This window comes from Bubalus kerabau, chromosome 10 (genome assembly GCF_029407905.1).
Source record: "Bubalus kerabau isolate K-KA32 ecotype Philippines breed swamp buffalo chromosome 10, PCC_UOA_SB_1v2, whole genome shotgun sequence".
Lineage (NCBI taxonomy): Eukaryota > Metazoa > Chordata > Mammalia > Artiodactyla > Bovidae > Bubalus > Bubalus kerabau.
In genome coordinates this window covers 40,894,032-40,911,435 of record NC_073633.1, presented here as the reverse complement: position 1 = coordinate 40,911,435, position 17,404 = coordinate 40,894,032, and the positions used below count along the sequence as shown (strand labels likewise).

The window sequence follows — 17,404 nt, the reverse complement described above, 5'->3', positions numbered from 1 at the left end:
GCCTGGACCCTTTTCCCACATTATGTTGTCTTTCTTTTCAGGAACGCTCTTCTGAAAAATTCCAGCCTGCTTTGGTAACACTGTGGACAAAGGGCTTTGGTTTATGGCTGGGTGGGGAGTTATTAATCTATCATGCACACATTTGCTGTGAGCCTTCAGGGAGCCAGGGCATGGAGGGTGGGCAGAGGCTCACAAAGGCAGGGGCCTGAAATGCTCCACCCTGCAGCCTGGGCTGCCTGAATGACACCACCTGTGGCCACCACACCCCGTCCTCCCCAGCCCTCCCAGCCCCCTGTTTCAGGAACCGTCCTTTTCCCCTTCCGGGACCCTGATGACATGAACTGTCACCTCCAGCCCCAGCCTTTAGCTGGAAGCTGAAAAAAGAGGCCTATGACTTCATGGACCCCCAAGGGGAGAGGGGCTGCAGGGCTGAGGAGGGCAGTAGCAGCTCTGGGCTAGAAGTTCAGTACCCCAGTTCTCTGTGTCTCTGGAGTCAGGGTCTGGGTTCAGGGTCTGGGTCATGACAGGCAGGTAGGTAGTAGGCAGTACTGAGGTCTTGGGCTGAGGAGGGAGACCCATCTTGACGGGGTGGACAGAGAAGTGAGAACCATCTGAGTGGGTCCTCAGACAGGTGGCGCACAGGCCTTTGGGAGAGTGCCCATAGCAGTGGTGGGCACACTGTAGTAAATTTATAGCAGAGCATGATGTGGGGCTTCCCAGGTGGTGCTAGGGGTAAAGAACTTTTCTGTCAATGCAGATGTAAGAGACATGGGTTCGATCACTGGGTTGGGAAGATCTCCTGGAGGAGGGCGTGGCAACCCACTCCAGTATTCTTGCCTGAAGAATCCCACGGGCAGAGGAGCCTGGCGGGCTACAGTCCATAAGGTCACAAAGAGTCGGACACGACTGAGCAACTGAGCATGCACGTTGTTCATGGGATCCCCCATCCCAGTCCTAAGATATTGTGGGTGAGCAGAGCCTAGACCACGTGTGAGTCCACCCACCCTCTGGCACTGTGCACTACAGATAGGTCGGCTACAAATTGGCACTAGCCAAGAGCATTTGCCAGTGACTGAACAACAATAGCAAGGGCATTTGCCATCTGTTCTTCGGAGGAGATTGAACCCTGTGCCGCTGCTGACCTTCAACACCCCCTGAGGGGGATTCAGGGTGGAGACTGAGGCACTCTGTGCTGCAGAGAAACTGGTGGAAAAGGTCTTTACATAGTTAGATATTTGCAGGAACTGATGTCAAGATCCCAACCTTCACATCTCCTCATATCTAGAAAATCACTAAATCCCTTCATGGTGACATCAGCTCCTCATGACTAAGAAAACCTTTTGTAAAGTAAGCCTTGACTGCACTAAACTCTGCCTTTTGTGGCTCAGATGGTAAAGAATCGGCCTGCAATGTAGAAGACCCAGGTTTGATCCCTGGGTCCGGAAGATTCCCTGGAGAAGAACATGCAACCCACTCCAGTAGTCTTGCTTGGAAAATTCCATGGACAGAGGAGCCTGGTAGGCTACAGTCCATGGGGTCGCAAAGAGTTGGACACGACTGAGCAACTAACACTTTTACTTTTCCACCTTCACCAAAATCATTTTACTGACCTTCCCCCACTTCCTTTTTGGAAGTTTCTCAGAGCTCTCTGAGGTGCTGTCTCCCAGGCTGCAGCCTTCATTTTGCCCCCAATAAAACTGAACTTGCAACTCTTACGTTGTGCATCTTTTTAGTTGACAGATACTAAGCTCTCACCAAGTGCTTGGGTTTATTGCCTGGCAGAGAGAGGTGGCCCTTCCCTGCCAGAAAGGCACCAAATGGAGAATAAAGGCACTCAGGGGACAAGAAGAGACATTTCTGGGCTCAGGGAGAGAAGCTGAGAGGCCAAGGGTGGCGGTCCTAGGGAGCATGTGAAGGCCAAAAGGCAGGATATCGGCCCTTTCTGTGACCCCCAATCACTTTCAGCAGGGCCAGCAAGGCCCCTGCTCCTAGACTGTCTTATAGGGTGGAGAGGGAGACAGGAGAGCCAGGCACATTTGCAGGGTTTGGGGAGGGAGGGTGGACAAGTTTCCCATGGCAGGAGGGCACAGGTGGCTGGCTCTGGCTTGGGCTGGAGAGAGTGCCGTGGGGACCAGGCAGGTTTGGTGGGAGACCTCCACCTCACTACAGAGACCTCTGGGCAGGTCACTGACCCTGATCTCCAAAAAGTGAAACACACCAGCACTGACTAATTCACAGATTTCGAAGCCTGATGAGATCAGATAACACAGTGTGTGTGAGGGCTTTGGCAGTGCTGGGTGTAAGTGCAAGGTGTTATTGTGATGATCGGTAGTATCAGCACTGATGACCCAGGTGTCTTCCTGGCCTCACTGTTCTTCCCCTTGCTCACACTGGGATCTTTCTTCAGGACACATCCCTACCTTTGGCCTCCAGCTTCACTCAGAATATTTCACTCACAGGCTCCTGAGAGGTTCCCTCCTTGCTCCAGCCACTTGCCGCAGCCTCCTTCCCCAGAAAGTGACCAAACAGCCAGGCTCACCTAGGACCAAGGGAGCTCTGGACACAGGACTGTTAGTGCTGAGTTGGGTTCCATTCTAGGCAAACCTGGACAACAGTTCACCCTACTGCCCTCCCACCCCCAGGCTGCTTTTGCTTCCCTGTGGTGACCAGGTTCTCTCTCACCCAGTCACCCTCTCCCGCCTTGAAGCCTCCAGGCTGGGTGACGCCACCCATGCCACGCCCCACCATTCCAAAGGCCCTGTCATCTTCTCAGTGGGACGGGTGGCCTGCTCTCAGAACTGTGCCAGATCTTTTCCCCATCCCTGGAGGGTGTGAACCCACCCACATCTCACCATCCCCCCACCCCCTGAGAGCCAGCCCTCCGTGGTAAGTGTCAAGGTGGGGAGAGCCTTCCAGCCTCTCTGCCTGCTGGGAGGAAGGAGCACCCGGGCACGTGCAGGCAAGCCCGCCTGTTTCCTACAGCCACGAGGGCCCCAGGCTCCAGTCCTTGACACTGTCTTGGCTGTCCTGCCCCATCTCTCACTGAATGCACCCACCCCACCTCCACCCCACCCCTGCCACACACTGATGTTCTGAGGTGCTTCTGCTCACTCTTCCCTGTAAAGTCCCCTGCCCTGCCTGGTGCAGACCCTTCCCTCCAGGATCTGGACTCAGCCTCCTCCCTGGCTTCCTAAACTGCTGCATGGACTCCTTGGCCCCCACTGTGAAACCTTCAGTGAGCCCCTCTGAACTCCTCTGCCCCCTTGGTCTGCACTTCAGTGACCTCCCCTTTAGGACTGCACCCTCCTAAGCTGATGTTCCCTCACTGGTAAGAAGCCACTACCACTTCTCAGGCTGCATCCATGCAACATTCTCACTGCCAGCCCCTTGCTGAGTCTTGCTCATCACCTGGAAGCTTATCTTCTGGAAAACTCCTCAGTTGGTCTGGGTCTCATGTCACCCTGGCCTCAGGCTAAGGCTACCTGGTATCCTCAAATACCTCTGAGGTGGAGCCTGGATCTTCACTTTTTGTTCCCTGTGCTGAAGGGGGCCAGTGAAGTAGATCAGGAGTTCAGTCCATATCAGAGCCCTCCTCCCACTGCTGGTCTGGAGCTGGAAAGCTCAGGATACCCCAGCCCAGGGTGTGTGCCCTGGAGAGCAGAATGAAAGAGGGGTCCCTGGACCATCTTTCTGCCACCCCCTGCTTCAAAGGATTTCGGCTCCACCCTGCTCTGTCACCAACATTGCTGGGAGAAATATCAATAACCTCAGATATGCAGATGACACCACTCTTATGGTAGAAAGTGAAGAGGAACTAAAGAGCCTTTAGATGAGGGTGAAAGAGGAGAGTGAAAAAGCTAGTTTCAAACTCAACATTCAAAAACCTAAGATCATGGCTACTGTCATTGGAAGGACTGATGCTGAAGCTGAAGCTCCAATACTTTGGCCACCTGATGAGAAGAGCCAACTCATTGGAAAGGACCCTGATGCTGGGAAAGATTGAAGGCAGGAGGAAAAGGGGGTGACAGAGGATGAGATGGTTGGATGGCATCACCGACTCAATTGACATGAGTTTGGGCAAATTCCAGGAGATGGTAAAGGACAGGGAAGCCTAGTGTACTGCAGTTCATGGGGTCACAAAGAATCGGACACAACTGGGCAACTAAACAACAACAACGACTTCTCTGGCATGTGTGTTCTTGGAGCCATAGGGCCCCGACTGTCCCTGCCAGCTGGAGCCTGAAAAGAGCTCATCCGTCTGCCCCTACATCACACACTCTGAGTCCTCCTTACCCAGGGCCAGGCCTGGCCTGAGCTGAGAGGCCTAAACTAAAGCCCTAGTCAGTAGGAATTGTAACTGCAGTTTCTTGATCCAAGAAGGTGCTGGAGGTGGGTAGTTATGGCTACAGGCCCAGCTGGCAGGCTGCCTGAGAGGGTGGTGAACCAGCCACAGAAGAGACATGACCTAGACCTGTGGCTGAGGTATTGGGACAGTGGGCCTGTTCCTGGGCAAAGAAAGGGAGGGCACAGCATGAAGTGTCAACAGAAACAGTGTTGTTGTAGCAGCCAGGAAGAGCAATGGGCAGGAGGCAGATGTCTAGCTGCTGGTTTCTTCTGAGCCACAAACAGGCTGAGCAGCCCAGGTAGTGGGTGCTACCTCTCTGGTCTCATCACCGATAAAAGGGGGCTTCTATAGCCTGTGTGGCTTCTCTAGTTTGATGGAGCTGGGAGGTGGGGTTGATTCAGACTTGCTGGAGAGGAGCTGGCGGCAGAGGCGAGAAAAGAGCCATCCCCCACCTCCAACCAGGCTTTTTGAAGCCCTGCTGCCCCCTAGTGGTGACGCAGACTAATAGCGGCGTGGTCCCCATCCCCCACACCGGGGACCATTATGCTGGTCACGCCCTACCTTCACCAGACAGGGAAAGGAAATGCACAGTTAGCGACGTTACCGGCCACCTCCTCCCTCAGGGCTGCGAGTATTCTGGGTGGAGGGAACAGCAGCCCCAGTTGAAGCACAGGTACCCAGAGCCATGCGCGGGACAGCATGGGTTACTCACTCATGTATTTATTCTGCAAGCCCCCAGGAAGGCACTGTAGTTTTCAGGGACACTGTGCCAGGCCCTGGGGATTTAGAGGCCCTTGATACACCATTCCGGAGAAGGCAATGGCAACCCACTCCAGTACTCTTGCCTGGAAAATCCCATGGATGGAGGAGCCTGGTAGGCTGCAGTCCATGAGGTCACTAAGACTTGGAAACTACTGAACGACTTCACTTTCACTTTTCACTTTCATGCACTGGGGAAGGAAATGGCAACCCACTCCAGTGTTCTTGCCTGGAGAATCCCAGGGACGGGGGAGTCTGGTGGGCTGCCGTCTCTGGGGTCACACAGAGTCGGACACTACTGAAGCGACTTAGCAGCAGCAGCAGCAGCAACAGCAATACACCATTCCTGCCCTTAGAAAGCCTCTCTCCAGTAGGGAGCAGACAGGCACACCACAGACTCTGGAGAAGATAGGACAATGTGGGGGCTGCTCTGAGGCTGACATTGTGTGAGTAGCACTTGGGAAGCACATGGCCCGCAGCGGTGGGACTGTCTGACTATTGGTCCATCCTGGTCACATGGGCCTTCAGCCTGCTAGATGCAGAGGCCTTTGCCACGAGGTTAGGGGCGTCTTTTCCTGCAGGCCCTTCAAGAGATCTGGGTCGCCCACCCTGCAGAATGGCTGGATTTCTACCCAGCCTGCTGCTCCTCACTGCTGTCTGGCCCCCACCCTGGCTGGGAACAGGCGCAATGGGGAGAGCAGACCTCGTCTCCTCTATCTCCACTCCTCCTCCCCAGACCTGGGTTCCAAAGATCATGGAGAACTTTAGGTCTCAGCTGTATCCTTCACTCCCAGGCTCTAAGGGCCTTCCAGCTCCAACCACAGGGCACAGGGCATGGGGCAGGTGACAGGAGGCCTGACTGCCACCCCACCAGGGCCCTGCTCCGGCTGTCAGAGACTAGACTGGAACTCAGTAGGCAGCACGTGGAGAGGGTAGGAGAAGAAGTGTGTGTGCGCGTGTGTGCGTGTGTGTAGCCTGGGTGCGTCACTGTAGCTGGGAATGTAGAGGAGTCTGACTCAGTGGGAACATCCGGCATGAGAGGAAGAGAGAGCGCAGTGGCATTTCCAAGCAGGATGAGAACTCTAGGGTGGCGGAGATCGGCTGCCGGGTCAGCGGTGCTGCTCCAAGGCCTGGCCTGGAAAGAGGCTCAGTGTGGTGCGCAGGGGTGGGCAGATAGGAAGAGGTGGTTCAAGGGAAGCAGGGGTTGGCTCTCTGGCTGCCTGGGCTGGTCTGAGTAGGAAGGAGAGGGCAGCAGGGCTTTCTGCTTTGGAAACAGGAGGGGACAAGGTGTCCACGGGATTAGGGAAATAGGCCCCAGTCAGTCAAGGCTGAGGGGGAATGCAGGAACCTCTGACCTGTCCTTCAGGGCCTGGAGATCGGAGACCTGTTACTACAGAACCAGACCCCAGGTGCTCCTGATACAGAGACCACCTCTCCTCCTGACACTCCCAAACTCCTGGTCTCGGACACACTAGGGGTGCCAGGCAAGCTACTGTCCAGGGCAGAGACAGCAGCCTTGGGTGTACCAGCAAGATCTGGGGGGAGACTTTCCCAGAAAAGGCTGCTTCCAGTCTCAGGGTCAGAGAGGCTGAGAGGGCCAGCCCTGGGGAGCAAGGCCAGGAAGGGCTCCCAGGTAGGAGCCAGGGGGAAGGCTGTTGGCCAGGCCTGAGCTGTGGCGGCACGGGCCCTGAGGGAGGTGCCCCACACCCAGGGGCGACGTGGACAGTTGAGTGTCCCAGGAGCAAGTGTACTTGAAAGTACAGGGAAGACAACGCTGAACCCAAAGGAATGAATGACTAGTGGTGTTATTTTAGGTATGCAGTAGTACTTGATGGCCTAGGGGAGGTGAACTCCTTGATCCCTTCGCATTACTTAAACCAGAACTGATGAGGAGAGTGAGGGGCCAGGGGACGCTCATTTGAGTGGAGGCTCTTGGACCAGGGAGGGCAACAGGCTGGACTATAGGCCTCTCTTTACTAATGGGAGGGACAGAGACCTACTCGGCTGCCCATCTGTCTGCAGGCAGGCCCAAGCTGGGGTCCTACTGGAGCGTAAGGCCCCCTGTGTGGGCTTGCCCCGCCAGGCAGAAGTCCCTGCCAGTCTGTCTGGGGACACTGGGGCAGGGCAGGGAGAGGTGCTGGGCAGGGCCAGCTGGCTGCCGGTGCCCTGGTCCTCGCCCTCTGAGAGTGGATGGTGGGGGCGGTGGCCGCGGCGTTCCTGGCTGGGAGCCCAGAGGAGTCTTTTGTAATCACAACATGATCTCGTGTGCTGAGCAGCGAAGCCGGCAGGGAGAGGCCGGCGGAGGGAGGCCCGGCTCCGGTGGCTCCGGCTTCCCTCCCGCTCTAGCTCCCCCCAGGACTGCTCTGGAATTCTCTCCGTGCCCGCTGTTGCCATGCACTCAGCTGTGAGTGGCACCTTGCCTTTGGCGGGGGGCTTCTTGGGGCTGGGACGCCAGGCGGCCACATTCTGAGGGCAGCCGGGGACAGCTGGGCCCAGGAGGAAGAGGGCTGTGCCTAGGCGGGAGGGGAGGGCGCTGGGCAGGGGTGTCGGCCACGACGGAGTCCCTGCAGCCAGACAAGGAGGGTCCCAGGGATCACAGTGTGCCCGGGGGTCTCCGCGGCGGGGCCCACCCACGGAGCTAACTCTTGCTGGCAGCTCTTGCTCTTGGCCTGGAAAGGCTGGGCCTGTGGGAGCAGCTCTTTCCCACAGGCTGGGCGCAGGCCTGAGAAGTGGGGTCCATGGCCTGGGAGCCCAGCACAGAGCAGGGGCCTCTCTTTTCACTGTGGTTCTTGGCCTGGGAGCCCAACAGCTCCCCCCTCGACCTCCTGAATCCCCTGGCAACTTCCCAGTCACGGCAGGTTCCGCTGCCAGAGCCATTTATAACTCCCATTCCCGGCTCTGCTCCGCAGCTGAGCTCCCTGGAGAGCCGGGGGGAGGGGCAGCCACTGCTGGGAGCTGCGGGCCTGGGCATGAAGCTCTGACCTGAGCCCCCCGAGAGGACGCAGGGAGATGGCAGACGGGCCTCGCAGGGTGGGGGCTTACGGCCTTCCATGGGCCGACTCTCCACGCGACCGTAGCTCTGGGTCTGGGGCTATTCCTTGGGTGGTAAGAATAGGGTAGAATGGGCTGATGTAGAAGTTGAGGAACTGGTAAGGGATGGGCCCAGCAGTCAGGAGCTTGGGCCCCTGCCCTCCACAGGGGCCTCACGGGGCTGAGTCCCCGATGAGCAGGCAGGAGGAGAAGGACGCAGAGCTGGACCGGAGGATAGTCGCCCTTCGCAAGAAGAACCAGGCCCTGCTGCGCAGGTACCAGGTGAGTGGGCTGTGCCAGGCGGGAGGACCGACCGGGCTGGCACTCCTGGGCTTTGCCTGCAGACTCCGGCACGGTGGTCTCTCCCTGCAGGCTTGGGCTGGGACCAGGGTGAGGGTGGGTGTGTTCCATCTCAGAGGCTCTGCGGGGGTCTTGGGGACTCTGTGACATGGTGCGCCTGCCCCCTGGTGTCCCACTGGTGTCTCTCTGTGTAGGCCTGTCAGCGTCTGTGTATCTGTGCCTCTGGGGGGCCGTGGCCTGTGCTGACCCCCGGGCCCTCCCACAGGAGATCCAGGAAGACCGACGGCAGGCAGAGCAGGGGGGCATGGCTGTGACCACGCCGGAGCTCCTTCGTCCTGATGGCCTCACTGTCACCGTCAGCCAGGTTCCTGGAGGAGGACCCACCTGGGAGACAGGGTGGGGTGGCAGGGAGGTGGCGGCCCAGCTTGTGCCAGGGGAGCACAGCTGCCCCTGCTCCTCTGCTTCTCCCACTTCTCTTCAGGGGCACACCTACCAACCTCATGCAGCCCAGGCCACTGCTGGCCCCCACCCCAAAGAGCCACAGTTGGAAGGTGACCATGCCCTTTTCCAGCCCCAGAGCTCTGCACCTGTGCCCCCACGCACAGGCTGCCCCTAAACCCCAAGTCCCAGGGCACAGAGACGTTGGGGCTGAATGCCAGGAACAGCGTCTGAGAACAGAGCCTTGTTGTCTGAGTGCTTTGGATTTCCCAGCTCAGAGATGGGCCACTGTGGCGTCTTGGGCCCCTGGGTGGCCCCAGGCCTGGATAACCTAATGCCACTGGTATGTGAACGCCTCACAGAGGCAGCTCCTCAGTGGGCATTCCAGGGAGGGCCAGGGCTTGAACCCAGCCTGGGGAAGCACCCAAAGGACCCAACCCCCAACTTCTGCCCAGTGCTGCCCATGTGGTCTCACGGCATGGCACCTCATTCTGCAGGGGAAGCGGGTGGTCAGCCAGAACTGGGCAAGGAGTGCCCGTGGACCTGGAGCAGCCAGTGAGATGCTTGAGGATGAGCAGGCAGAGGCCCACACTGGCACCTTCTGCTTAGGGGAGCGGGTGGATCTGGCCGTGACCATGGAAAACAAAGCTGAGGTGAGCAGGGTGGGTAGGGGAAGCCTATGAGCCAGGAAGCCTCCTCTTCTTCCCTGCCTGTGCCACACTGCCCATCCTCACCTCCCCCAGGCCAAGCGGATCGTAAGTGAGAAGCCCACCAGAGCACGGAACCAGGGAGCAGAAGGGTCACCTGGAGGGGGCTTGGGCCGGAGCCCCTCCATGCCGACGGCCATCAGCTCAGATTCTGTACGGAAGGTACCTCCCCAAGAAGGGATGGGGACATGAATGTGGTGGTCCTCATTTGGGGGAGGCATGGAAGCTGAGTCATATATGTCCCCATCTGGGGGGATGTGGCCCAGGCAGCACCGGCAAGAATTCCCACTCCTTCTTCCCTTCTCTGACCAGTCTTCACGTCGGGTGGGTCATGCAGAGACAGTGCAAGTGAGAGATGTGTCCCAGCCCCTAACCCCTCCTGGACGTCTGGTGGCAAGCTGGTGGGGTCTGGAGGTGGGTCTAGGGTGTGAGAGACTGGCCATGTGCCAGGTGTGACCTCTAGATGGCAGCAGTCCCTAGTCTTGGCTCTTGCTCCCAGCAGCTGGGTGTCTCTCCACCCTCGGCCTGACCACACACCCCAGCAACAACCCCATGAATAGCACTATTATTATCCCCATTTCACAGATGAGGAAATGACCAACAGAGAGGTCATCTTGCCCCAAAGACACAGCTAACCCTGGATGGAAACCATGCCTATGGCAAACAGGATTTAACCAACATGGAATGGATCTAATTTTGGGGTGGGGATGTCAAAACCTTCAGAGAGGAAGGGGTTAGCAGACTCTCTGGATCCCCATCTCAAACCCAGGGCTGTTTCTGCTTCCACCCTATGGTGTTTAGTGTCTTCTCCCTGCAGGGTGTCCGGGAGCCTGGGAGTCCAGCCCTGGTCCCAGGCCCTGCTCCCCGCCGGGCACTGGGGGGCCCCCTGGAGGTGAGCTGGGACTATGCCCAGTGGAAGCAGGAGCGGGAGCAGATCGACCAGGCCCGCCTGGCCCGGCACAGAGACGCACAGGGTGACTGGCGCCGCCCGTGGGACCTGGACAAGGCCAAGCCCACGTGGGTGGCAGGGCCCGGCAGCTGCTGGGTTGACATGCTGTGGGGCTGTGTCAGGCTAACTGTGGACGCCTCTTGGAGGGCGGCTGGGACCCTTCCCAGGGTGGTGAGGATCTGCCTGGGCCCTCCGGTTGGGCCCTGGGCTAAGGGCTCTGTGCAGGTGCCGGGTTTCCCATCTTTCTTGGGCCCACCCTCTCCCTGCTGTCCTTAGGCCTGGGGCTAGGGTGGGGGAGGGGGTGTTGGCCCACCAGCAGCTCTGCAGCCTCTGTCCTTCCCGCCACCAGCCAGCCTGACTCCCTCTCTCTGCAATGCAGGCGACAGGGCTCCAGCAAGCCTCGGGAAGAGGGCCCAGCCAAGGTGGGCAGCACAAGGGGTGAGCCAAAACCCCACAACCCCACCCCTCCTGGAATTTTTCACCCCTTGCTCCCTCTTTCTCTCTGTCCTCTGTCTCTTGGCTTACCACGTATTTTCAGAGCTGGAAAGAAGCATGAAAGAACATCTTCCTTCCTCTGCTCCCTATCAGAGGAGGCACCATGACCTTTCTTCGCATCCTCTAAACCTACAACCTTTGTCCTGGGTTCTGATCCCAGAAGGTCTGGAGAGAAGGCTCACTAGGAAGTCAGTACTGGGGTCGTTTGGAGGCGTTGGACCCTCCTGGGTGGCCCCTGCTCCTTATCTAATATAGGGATAATTCCACTGCATTGCTGGTCCCTCATTTTACACGTGAGGAAGCCAAGGCTGGAGAGGCTGCTCTGCTGGTCACCTAGCCAGGAGTGGCAAAGCTAGCACAGGGGTCCAGCTCCCCTGATACTGCCCTAACCGCACCCCCCAACCCCAGCACCCAGGCCAGACTTTTTTCTGGGAACCAGAACACTCACAACTGGACCAAGAGAAGGACTGACAACTTCCTGGTCCTGAAAGAGCTGTTGTTGCTGCTTTGGCTCTTTTGTGATCCCACCCTTTCCCAATTTCCTCTTCCCCTTTAGGTCCCAGGAGTCAGCGAAAGCTACAGCCCCCACCACTGGCCCCTGAAGGCAAAGGTGAGTTGAGAGAGGAGGAGGATCAGGCCCCAGGAGCTGGTGAAGGAACCGGGCTGCCATGACCCTCTTCTCTCTTGATGTGTACCATCTCTTGCAGGCAGTGCTACTTGGGGTGGGCAACAGGGCAGACCCGTGGTGGCGCTGGCCACACGCAGCAAGGCTCGAGGGACAGAGAGGCTGACTGGCAGGGCCCGCAGGTAACATGAGACAGGGAGCAAAATCGGGGGAGGTTCTGGGCTCCTGGATTTTCTGGCCCTGCCTTACCTCTGGGAGGTCAGGCCGCCTGGCCCAGGTGCTTGCTCCAGCCCCCAGGGCCTCTGCCTCTTGGCTGACTGCTGCCTGGTGGCGGGTTAATGAGATGCTGGGAGAGGCCATCGGCAAAGGCAGCTGCAGCAAGAGCCTGGTGCCCTGGGAGGCCGGCGGTAATTACAGCAGTTCCTTTCCCTGGGGGAAGTCAGGCGCGCCTTTCCCAGGCAGCACAGGCTGTTACACGCCCATCGTCCCCACAGAACTCAAGGTGCTTCAGGCTTGGCCATAAACAGCAGCTGGGGACCTGCTATAGTGGGCAGTGTTTAGAGGAAATGGCTGGGTTTGGGGCGGGAGGTCAGGCTGGAAGGGAAACATCCTGGAGCCTCATTGTGGCTCTGACCCTCCTCTGAGACCCCTGGGCTTTCGGATCCCCCTGGGGGATGTGGGCTGCCGGCTATGGAGCAGGTGACGTGAGGTGGGGTGGGTTGGGAGTGGGACCTGCCATGTGCTGTGTTTCTGCAGGTGGGAAATGAAGGAAGACAGGCAGGAGCCAGAGAGCCAGGAGGTGGGTATTTGGACCTAGGATGGGGTGGGCTAGGGACATGAGCCCTAAATTCACCAACCAGTAGAGCCAACCTCTTGTTTTCAGGGAAGCCGAAGCACCAGAAAGACTCCGAATGAGAAGGAACATGAGCAGATTCAGAGCGGGATGGAGCCCGGCGGACCCACCAGTGCCCCGGGTGGAGGAACCACCCCCACCCCAGCATCGGAATCACCAGAGGGGCTGAAAGAGGAGTTGGGAGATTTGGCAGCCAGTCCAGCCAGTCCGGGCTCTCCACCAAACTCAGACTTGGTTCCCCTCGATCTCTCCCTAGGAGGTGCCAGTAGCTCTGGGCCTCAGGAGAGCGCGTGTACGCTCAGTTCAGAGCTTGGGGCCCAGGAGAGCGCTGCGTCCCGGCTGGAGGGCCAGGAGCAGCCCTTAGGGTCGACCGAGCCCCAGGCTGGGCCAGAAGCCCAGACTTGTTCCGGGTCCCCGAAAGGGGCAGAGCCCCTGGAGCCCAGAGAAGACAGGCCTGGCAAGGCTGGGGCCCAGCAGGGCCTGACACCTCGGAGCAGGGCCCCTAGAGGAGGCAGCCAAAGGGCGAGGGGTGCAGGAGGTGTGAGGAGCAGGACAGGGGGTCCTGGCCCTGCAGGAAGATGCTGAGCAAAGCTCATGGGAGCAGGGGACCAGGCTGGGGAGAGGAGGCGAGGCGCTGTCCAGAGTCTGCGCCATGGGTGTGTGGTGGCTGGCGGCTGTGGCGGCCTGGCTGAGCAGTTTGGCAAACTCTCCAGGGGAGTGAGACCATGAAGGCCAGGAGCCAGCCCCCGCCCTCACAGGTGCCCCCTGTGTGTGCTCTCACCTGCAGGTACAGCCCCTGGTGCATGCCCGCGCCACGCCTGGTCTGTGAGGCTGGTGAGCTCTGTCCCAAGCCTACTGCTGCCCAGGCCACAGGCTCCCCGCCATGACGAGAGGACAAGGCTTGGAAGCACTCAGCAGCCGGCTCACCTAGCACCCGTCACCCCCAGGGCCTGGCCACCCTCTCCAGCTGCTGGCTCCTGGCTTGTCAGGTACTGCCAGCTTGTCAACTGATGCCAACCACAGCAGCTGGCATGGCTAGCCCAGGCCTGGGGCCCTTTCCTACACTTTCCCCTGCCTTGCACCCATGTGACTCTCAGTCCCAGAATCACTGGATGACCAATGGGGGAACTTCACAATCACCTGGCTGCCTACTACCTTTCGGGAAGAGGAGGCTGAGGCCCAGAGGAAGGGAGGCCATAGCCTGCGGGGACGGAGCTAGGGACAGAAGAGCAGAGCTCAGTTCTCCTCTGTGAAAGGAAGAATCTCGAGAAAGTCTCTGAAGCGGGGTGGGGTGAAGAGGGGACAGATGGCTGGCTCTCCCCACAGCAGGGTTGGGGAGCTCATCTTCAGGGACCTCCTCCCCCACCCCCAGGTTAGACCTGAGTGCATCCTGAATGGGGGAGGGGGAGCCTCCCACCTGGAGTCGTTTTCTGCCATCTCCAACTTCCTCTTCACACCATCTCCCTGCACTGTGTCATGCCAAAGCAAGGTCTCAGGCAGGGACTCAAGAGGCAGAGAAACAGCAACTCCAGCTAAGTACGACATCAGGACTCGTCTTTCCTACTTAGTCTCTGTTCCCCGCCCCCAACCCCAACCACTGAGACCCACGTCTGGTGAATTATCCAGACTCCACACAAGCTGTGGCTTCCTCTCAATTCAACAAACATTTCCTGAGCACCCACTACCAGCAATGCAGCCGGTGGGCGATGGGAACTTTGCCAGCAAGAGGGAGGGAAGAAGCCTCGTCATCCGGCAGATCCAGGCTGCACAGCAGGAGCTGTTCTTGGCTGTAGGTGCCCGACAGGGGCTGAAGATGGTGGCAGGAGCCCAGAGGGAACCACCCCACCGCTGTGTGCAAAGGTGGGCACGCCTTTCTTTCTCATCGGGTGTCCCCTTTGCCCCCAAACTGCGGCTTGGATCTCCCCACATAGCCCGGCCGTGGCTGTTCCTCTCTGCTGACGGTCCCAGGCTTCACTGGCTTCTCAGGGTTCTCTCTGGAGTGTCCAGATCATCCCCAGCATTTCTCTCCACTGTGAAAAAGAGGTCTGAATTGTGGCTCAACTGTGAGGCCAGGCTTCCTCACTGGCTCTTGCTCCACGAGCCACCCCCTCTATTGAGGAGGACGGTGGAGGGGATGACTTTTCAGCAGATCCGATTGTTTCGAGTAGTGCTTCTTACACATTAAGGTGCAGACGAATGCAGACTCTAACTCTGGGCTGGGCCTGGGAACCTGCATTTCTCATAGGCTCCAGGTGCTGCCTTTACTGCGGGTTCCTGGACCACACTTTGAGAGGAAGGATTTGGATTAGAATATATGGAGGGCTGAGGACAGAGACAGACTCTAGACTCTTAAGGGCTGGCTGCTGGCTCTACATGGGGTGGTGGCAGGCTGCCCCTGCCAGGTGGGAGCTTCCTGGTCTCAGAGTCGGGTGGGAAGCTGAGGCTTTGGGTTAGAGGCTTGAGAGCTGGTGGTGCCAACTTCCTGTAGTGGGGAGTGAGAAAGTTGATTGGGAATGGGGTGAGGTGAAGGTAGTTGGAAGAGGTGGGGATTGATCAGAGGAATTCCGGAAAGGCTTAGGAACATTCTGTGCATGTAGGGAGAAGACCCCTGTGAGATATGAAAAGGCAAGGGTGAAAGATTCGAAGCTTAAGTTTTCCTCTTGTCATCTGGTCACACATTTGTGACTTCAGAGCATGAAACTGGCCCTGGAACCCATGACTCCCAAGGATGGAGCTGGAGTAGAGCAGGTTCAAGCAGAGCCCTTGAATTCAGATGTCTCCCAAATTGTGAACCAGAATTTGGATTCTAAGAATTACAAACTTCCCCCAACTGCCAATGCTACCAACTATACAGATGTGCCTTCATTAAAGGGTATGTGCCAAGTCATGTTTGACTGTGGGCTGGAGATGTAGTTTGGGCAGAGGTCTGCTTGAGGCCTCATGACAAGACCTAAGCGGGAGAGGAAGCTGGGCTAAAGGGCTAAGGAAAAATGGGCTTCTCTCTCTCCGGGTGTTAGGAGAAAGGGATGTCATGGGAGTGAGTCACGAGCAGTTGGAGAGAATGGAGTCTGGCATAGGATATCTTCATTATAGGAAGAACTGTAGCACAAGGCAAGTATCAATGAGCTTTCCTCAGAAAAGGGGAGCCCTCCTTCAGGAGAAATGAGCCAGCACTTCTGGTGGACACAAACCCTGCTCCAGGATGAAACCAGCTAAGGGGCAGGAGGGAAGGGTAAACATCCCTCCACAAAGCTCGGGGCCATGGAAGGCTGCTCTGCTTCTTCCTGGATCCTTTGGTTAAAGGCCTGGCTGGGAGCCTTCTTGGATGTCCTTCTCCTCTCCAACCAACAGACAAGACTGCTTCTCAAAGGTGGGAAGTTCTTCATGGGACATGGCTTCAGGAGCCCAGGCACAGAGCTGGAGGAATTGATGAGAGAGTGCAGAGGGCAGTAGGGGGCCAGCAGGGACATGACAGCTTTACCCAAGGTTTCAAAACAAGGCAGAAGAGGTGGAAAGCATCTCTATCCTGGCACCGATCACCTCACAGAGGGGAGCGGAGACCACACTGTGAAGGAGGTATTTGGGGGATGACAGGCAGCATGGTAGAGCGGAACAAACCCGGGCCGTGGAATCCAAGAGACTGAATCTGAATTCTAGGTCTGTCACCTGCTAGCTGGATGACTCTGGTCAATTTTAATGTCTAAAAGCCTCAGTTTTCTTGTTTGCAAAATGGAGCTAGTAATACCTATGTTGAAGGATTAAGAAAATTAAAGGTGAAAATATGCAAAATACCCCTGGCACACAGTAGGCACTCTATTAACAGTAGCCTGGCATGAAGAAGACACTCAGTACATGTTTGTTGAATAAATGAAGTAGTGATTTGGTGTGATCTTGGTCTACTTTGTCTTCTCTCTTTTCCATTGCCTTCTCTTCTAGTCTCATCTTCACTGGGGTCAATGCACTCTCAAAAGAAGGGGCGGTCTGTAAAGGGTGCTCCCTTCTAGGACAGTAAGCTGCCTTTACTTCCCTGGGGTGGTCTGGGTGAGTTGAAAGCATCACGAAGCGACTCTCCTCTTACAGGAAATGTTCTTTGCCCTCATCCACCCACTGATCACAAGGATGTCCTCAACTTTTCCCCCTAACTTTGACACTGGCTTTTGCAGTTCAGGCATTTCCTTTTTTCTTCTGTTTACATCAAACAGAATCTCACAAACTCACTCCCCAGAAACAGACTCCTTTGTGGAGTTGGCTTCATGCCTCCCAAAGTTTTACCACCCGAAGAAGTAGCATGCCTGTATTTTCATATAATCAAGGGATGGGTAACTGGGGATCCCTGAAGTAGAGGATCCCCAGCTATTTAACAAGGTCCAAGTTTGGAAGGTTTGACCACCAATCAGTTCCAGCTCCAAACCCTAGCCTCAGGGACAGGAATAAAAGGAAAAGATGGCACTGGCCCCAGAAAAGAATAAGGGAAATGCCCCAAATCCCAATATGGCCATATTTTCTTAATTGGGGGATTAAGTCCCGGGCAGGGAGTTTAAAGGAATAGGAGAAACGAAAGGCACTGCTTCACTTCTGCCTCTTGAGTCATTTATCAGTGTCCACAGACCCTATAAGCATCTTGTCCTAAGTGAGGGCTATCAGGGCTTATGTGGAAGAGCAGACACACAGTGACCACAGCCCCACAGGAGGTGGGGGGAGAATATGAGGCTGGGGAAGGCAGTGAGAGAAGCTGCAGAAAGCACAGTCCGAGGCTGCTTTCTCTCAACGAGTCTGCCGGCCTACGTCATGGCCTCTCATTAAGCATCCACTTGACGCCAGCGAAGTGAAATAGCACAGACCTGGCACCAGAAGGAACAAATGTGGCACCCACTGCTCCTTTTAAGGACTGGCTCGAGGAACA

General features: G+C 57.2%; 1 protein-coding gene across 7 annotated transcripts; it reads left to right on the top strand.

The window, feature by feature from the left end:
* Positions 1-7,363: 7,363 nt before the first annotated feature.
* On the top strand, positions 7,364-17,404 carry CCDC9B (coiled-coil domain containing 9B). Of its 7 annotated transcripts, XM_055537359.1 has the most exons (12): positions 7,364-7,508; positions 8,303-8,416; positions 8,700-8,798; positions 9,370-9,525; positions 9,616-9,741; positions 10,397-10,596; positions 10,908-10,966; positions 11,580-11,633; positions 11,731-11,830; positions 12,405-12,447; positions 12,532-12,760; positions 13,289-17,404. In XM_055537359.1, the coding sequence occupies exons 1-12, from the start codon at positions 7,497-7,499 to the stop codon at positions 13,510-13,512; spliced, it is 1,416 nt and encodes a 471-aa protein (XP_055393334.1). In that variant the 5' UTR covers positions 7,364-7,496; the 3' UTR covers positions 13,513-17,404. The 7 variants fall into 7 exon arrangements, with proteins under 7 accessions (XP_055393334.1, XP_055393332.1, XP_055393331.1 ...); XM_055537357.1 differs by having other exon boundaries at positions 9,616-9,732; positions 12,532-13,431; XM_055537356.1 differs by having other exon boundaries at positions 12,532-13,431.

Excerpts from the sequence above, each read along its gene's own strand:
- CCDC9B (XM_055537356.1), top strand. Across the intron at positions 8,417-8,699 it reads CCCTGCTGCGCAGGTACCAG|GAGATCCAGGAAGACCGACG; the intron begins GTGAGTGGGCTG and ends GCCCTCCCACAG. Across the intron at positions 12,448-12,531 it reads AGGAGCCAGAGAGCCAGGAG|GGAAGCCGAAGCACCAGAAA; the intron begins GTGGGTATTTGG and ends TCTTGTTTTCAG.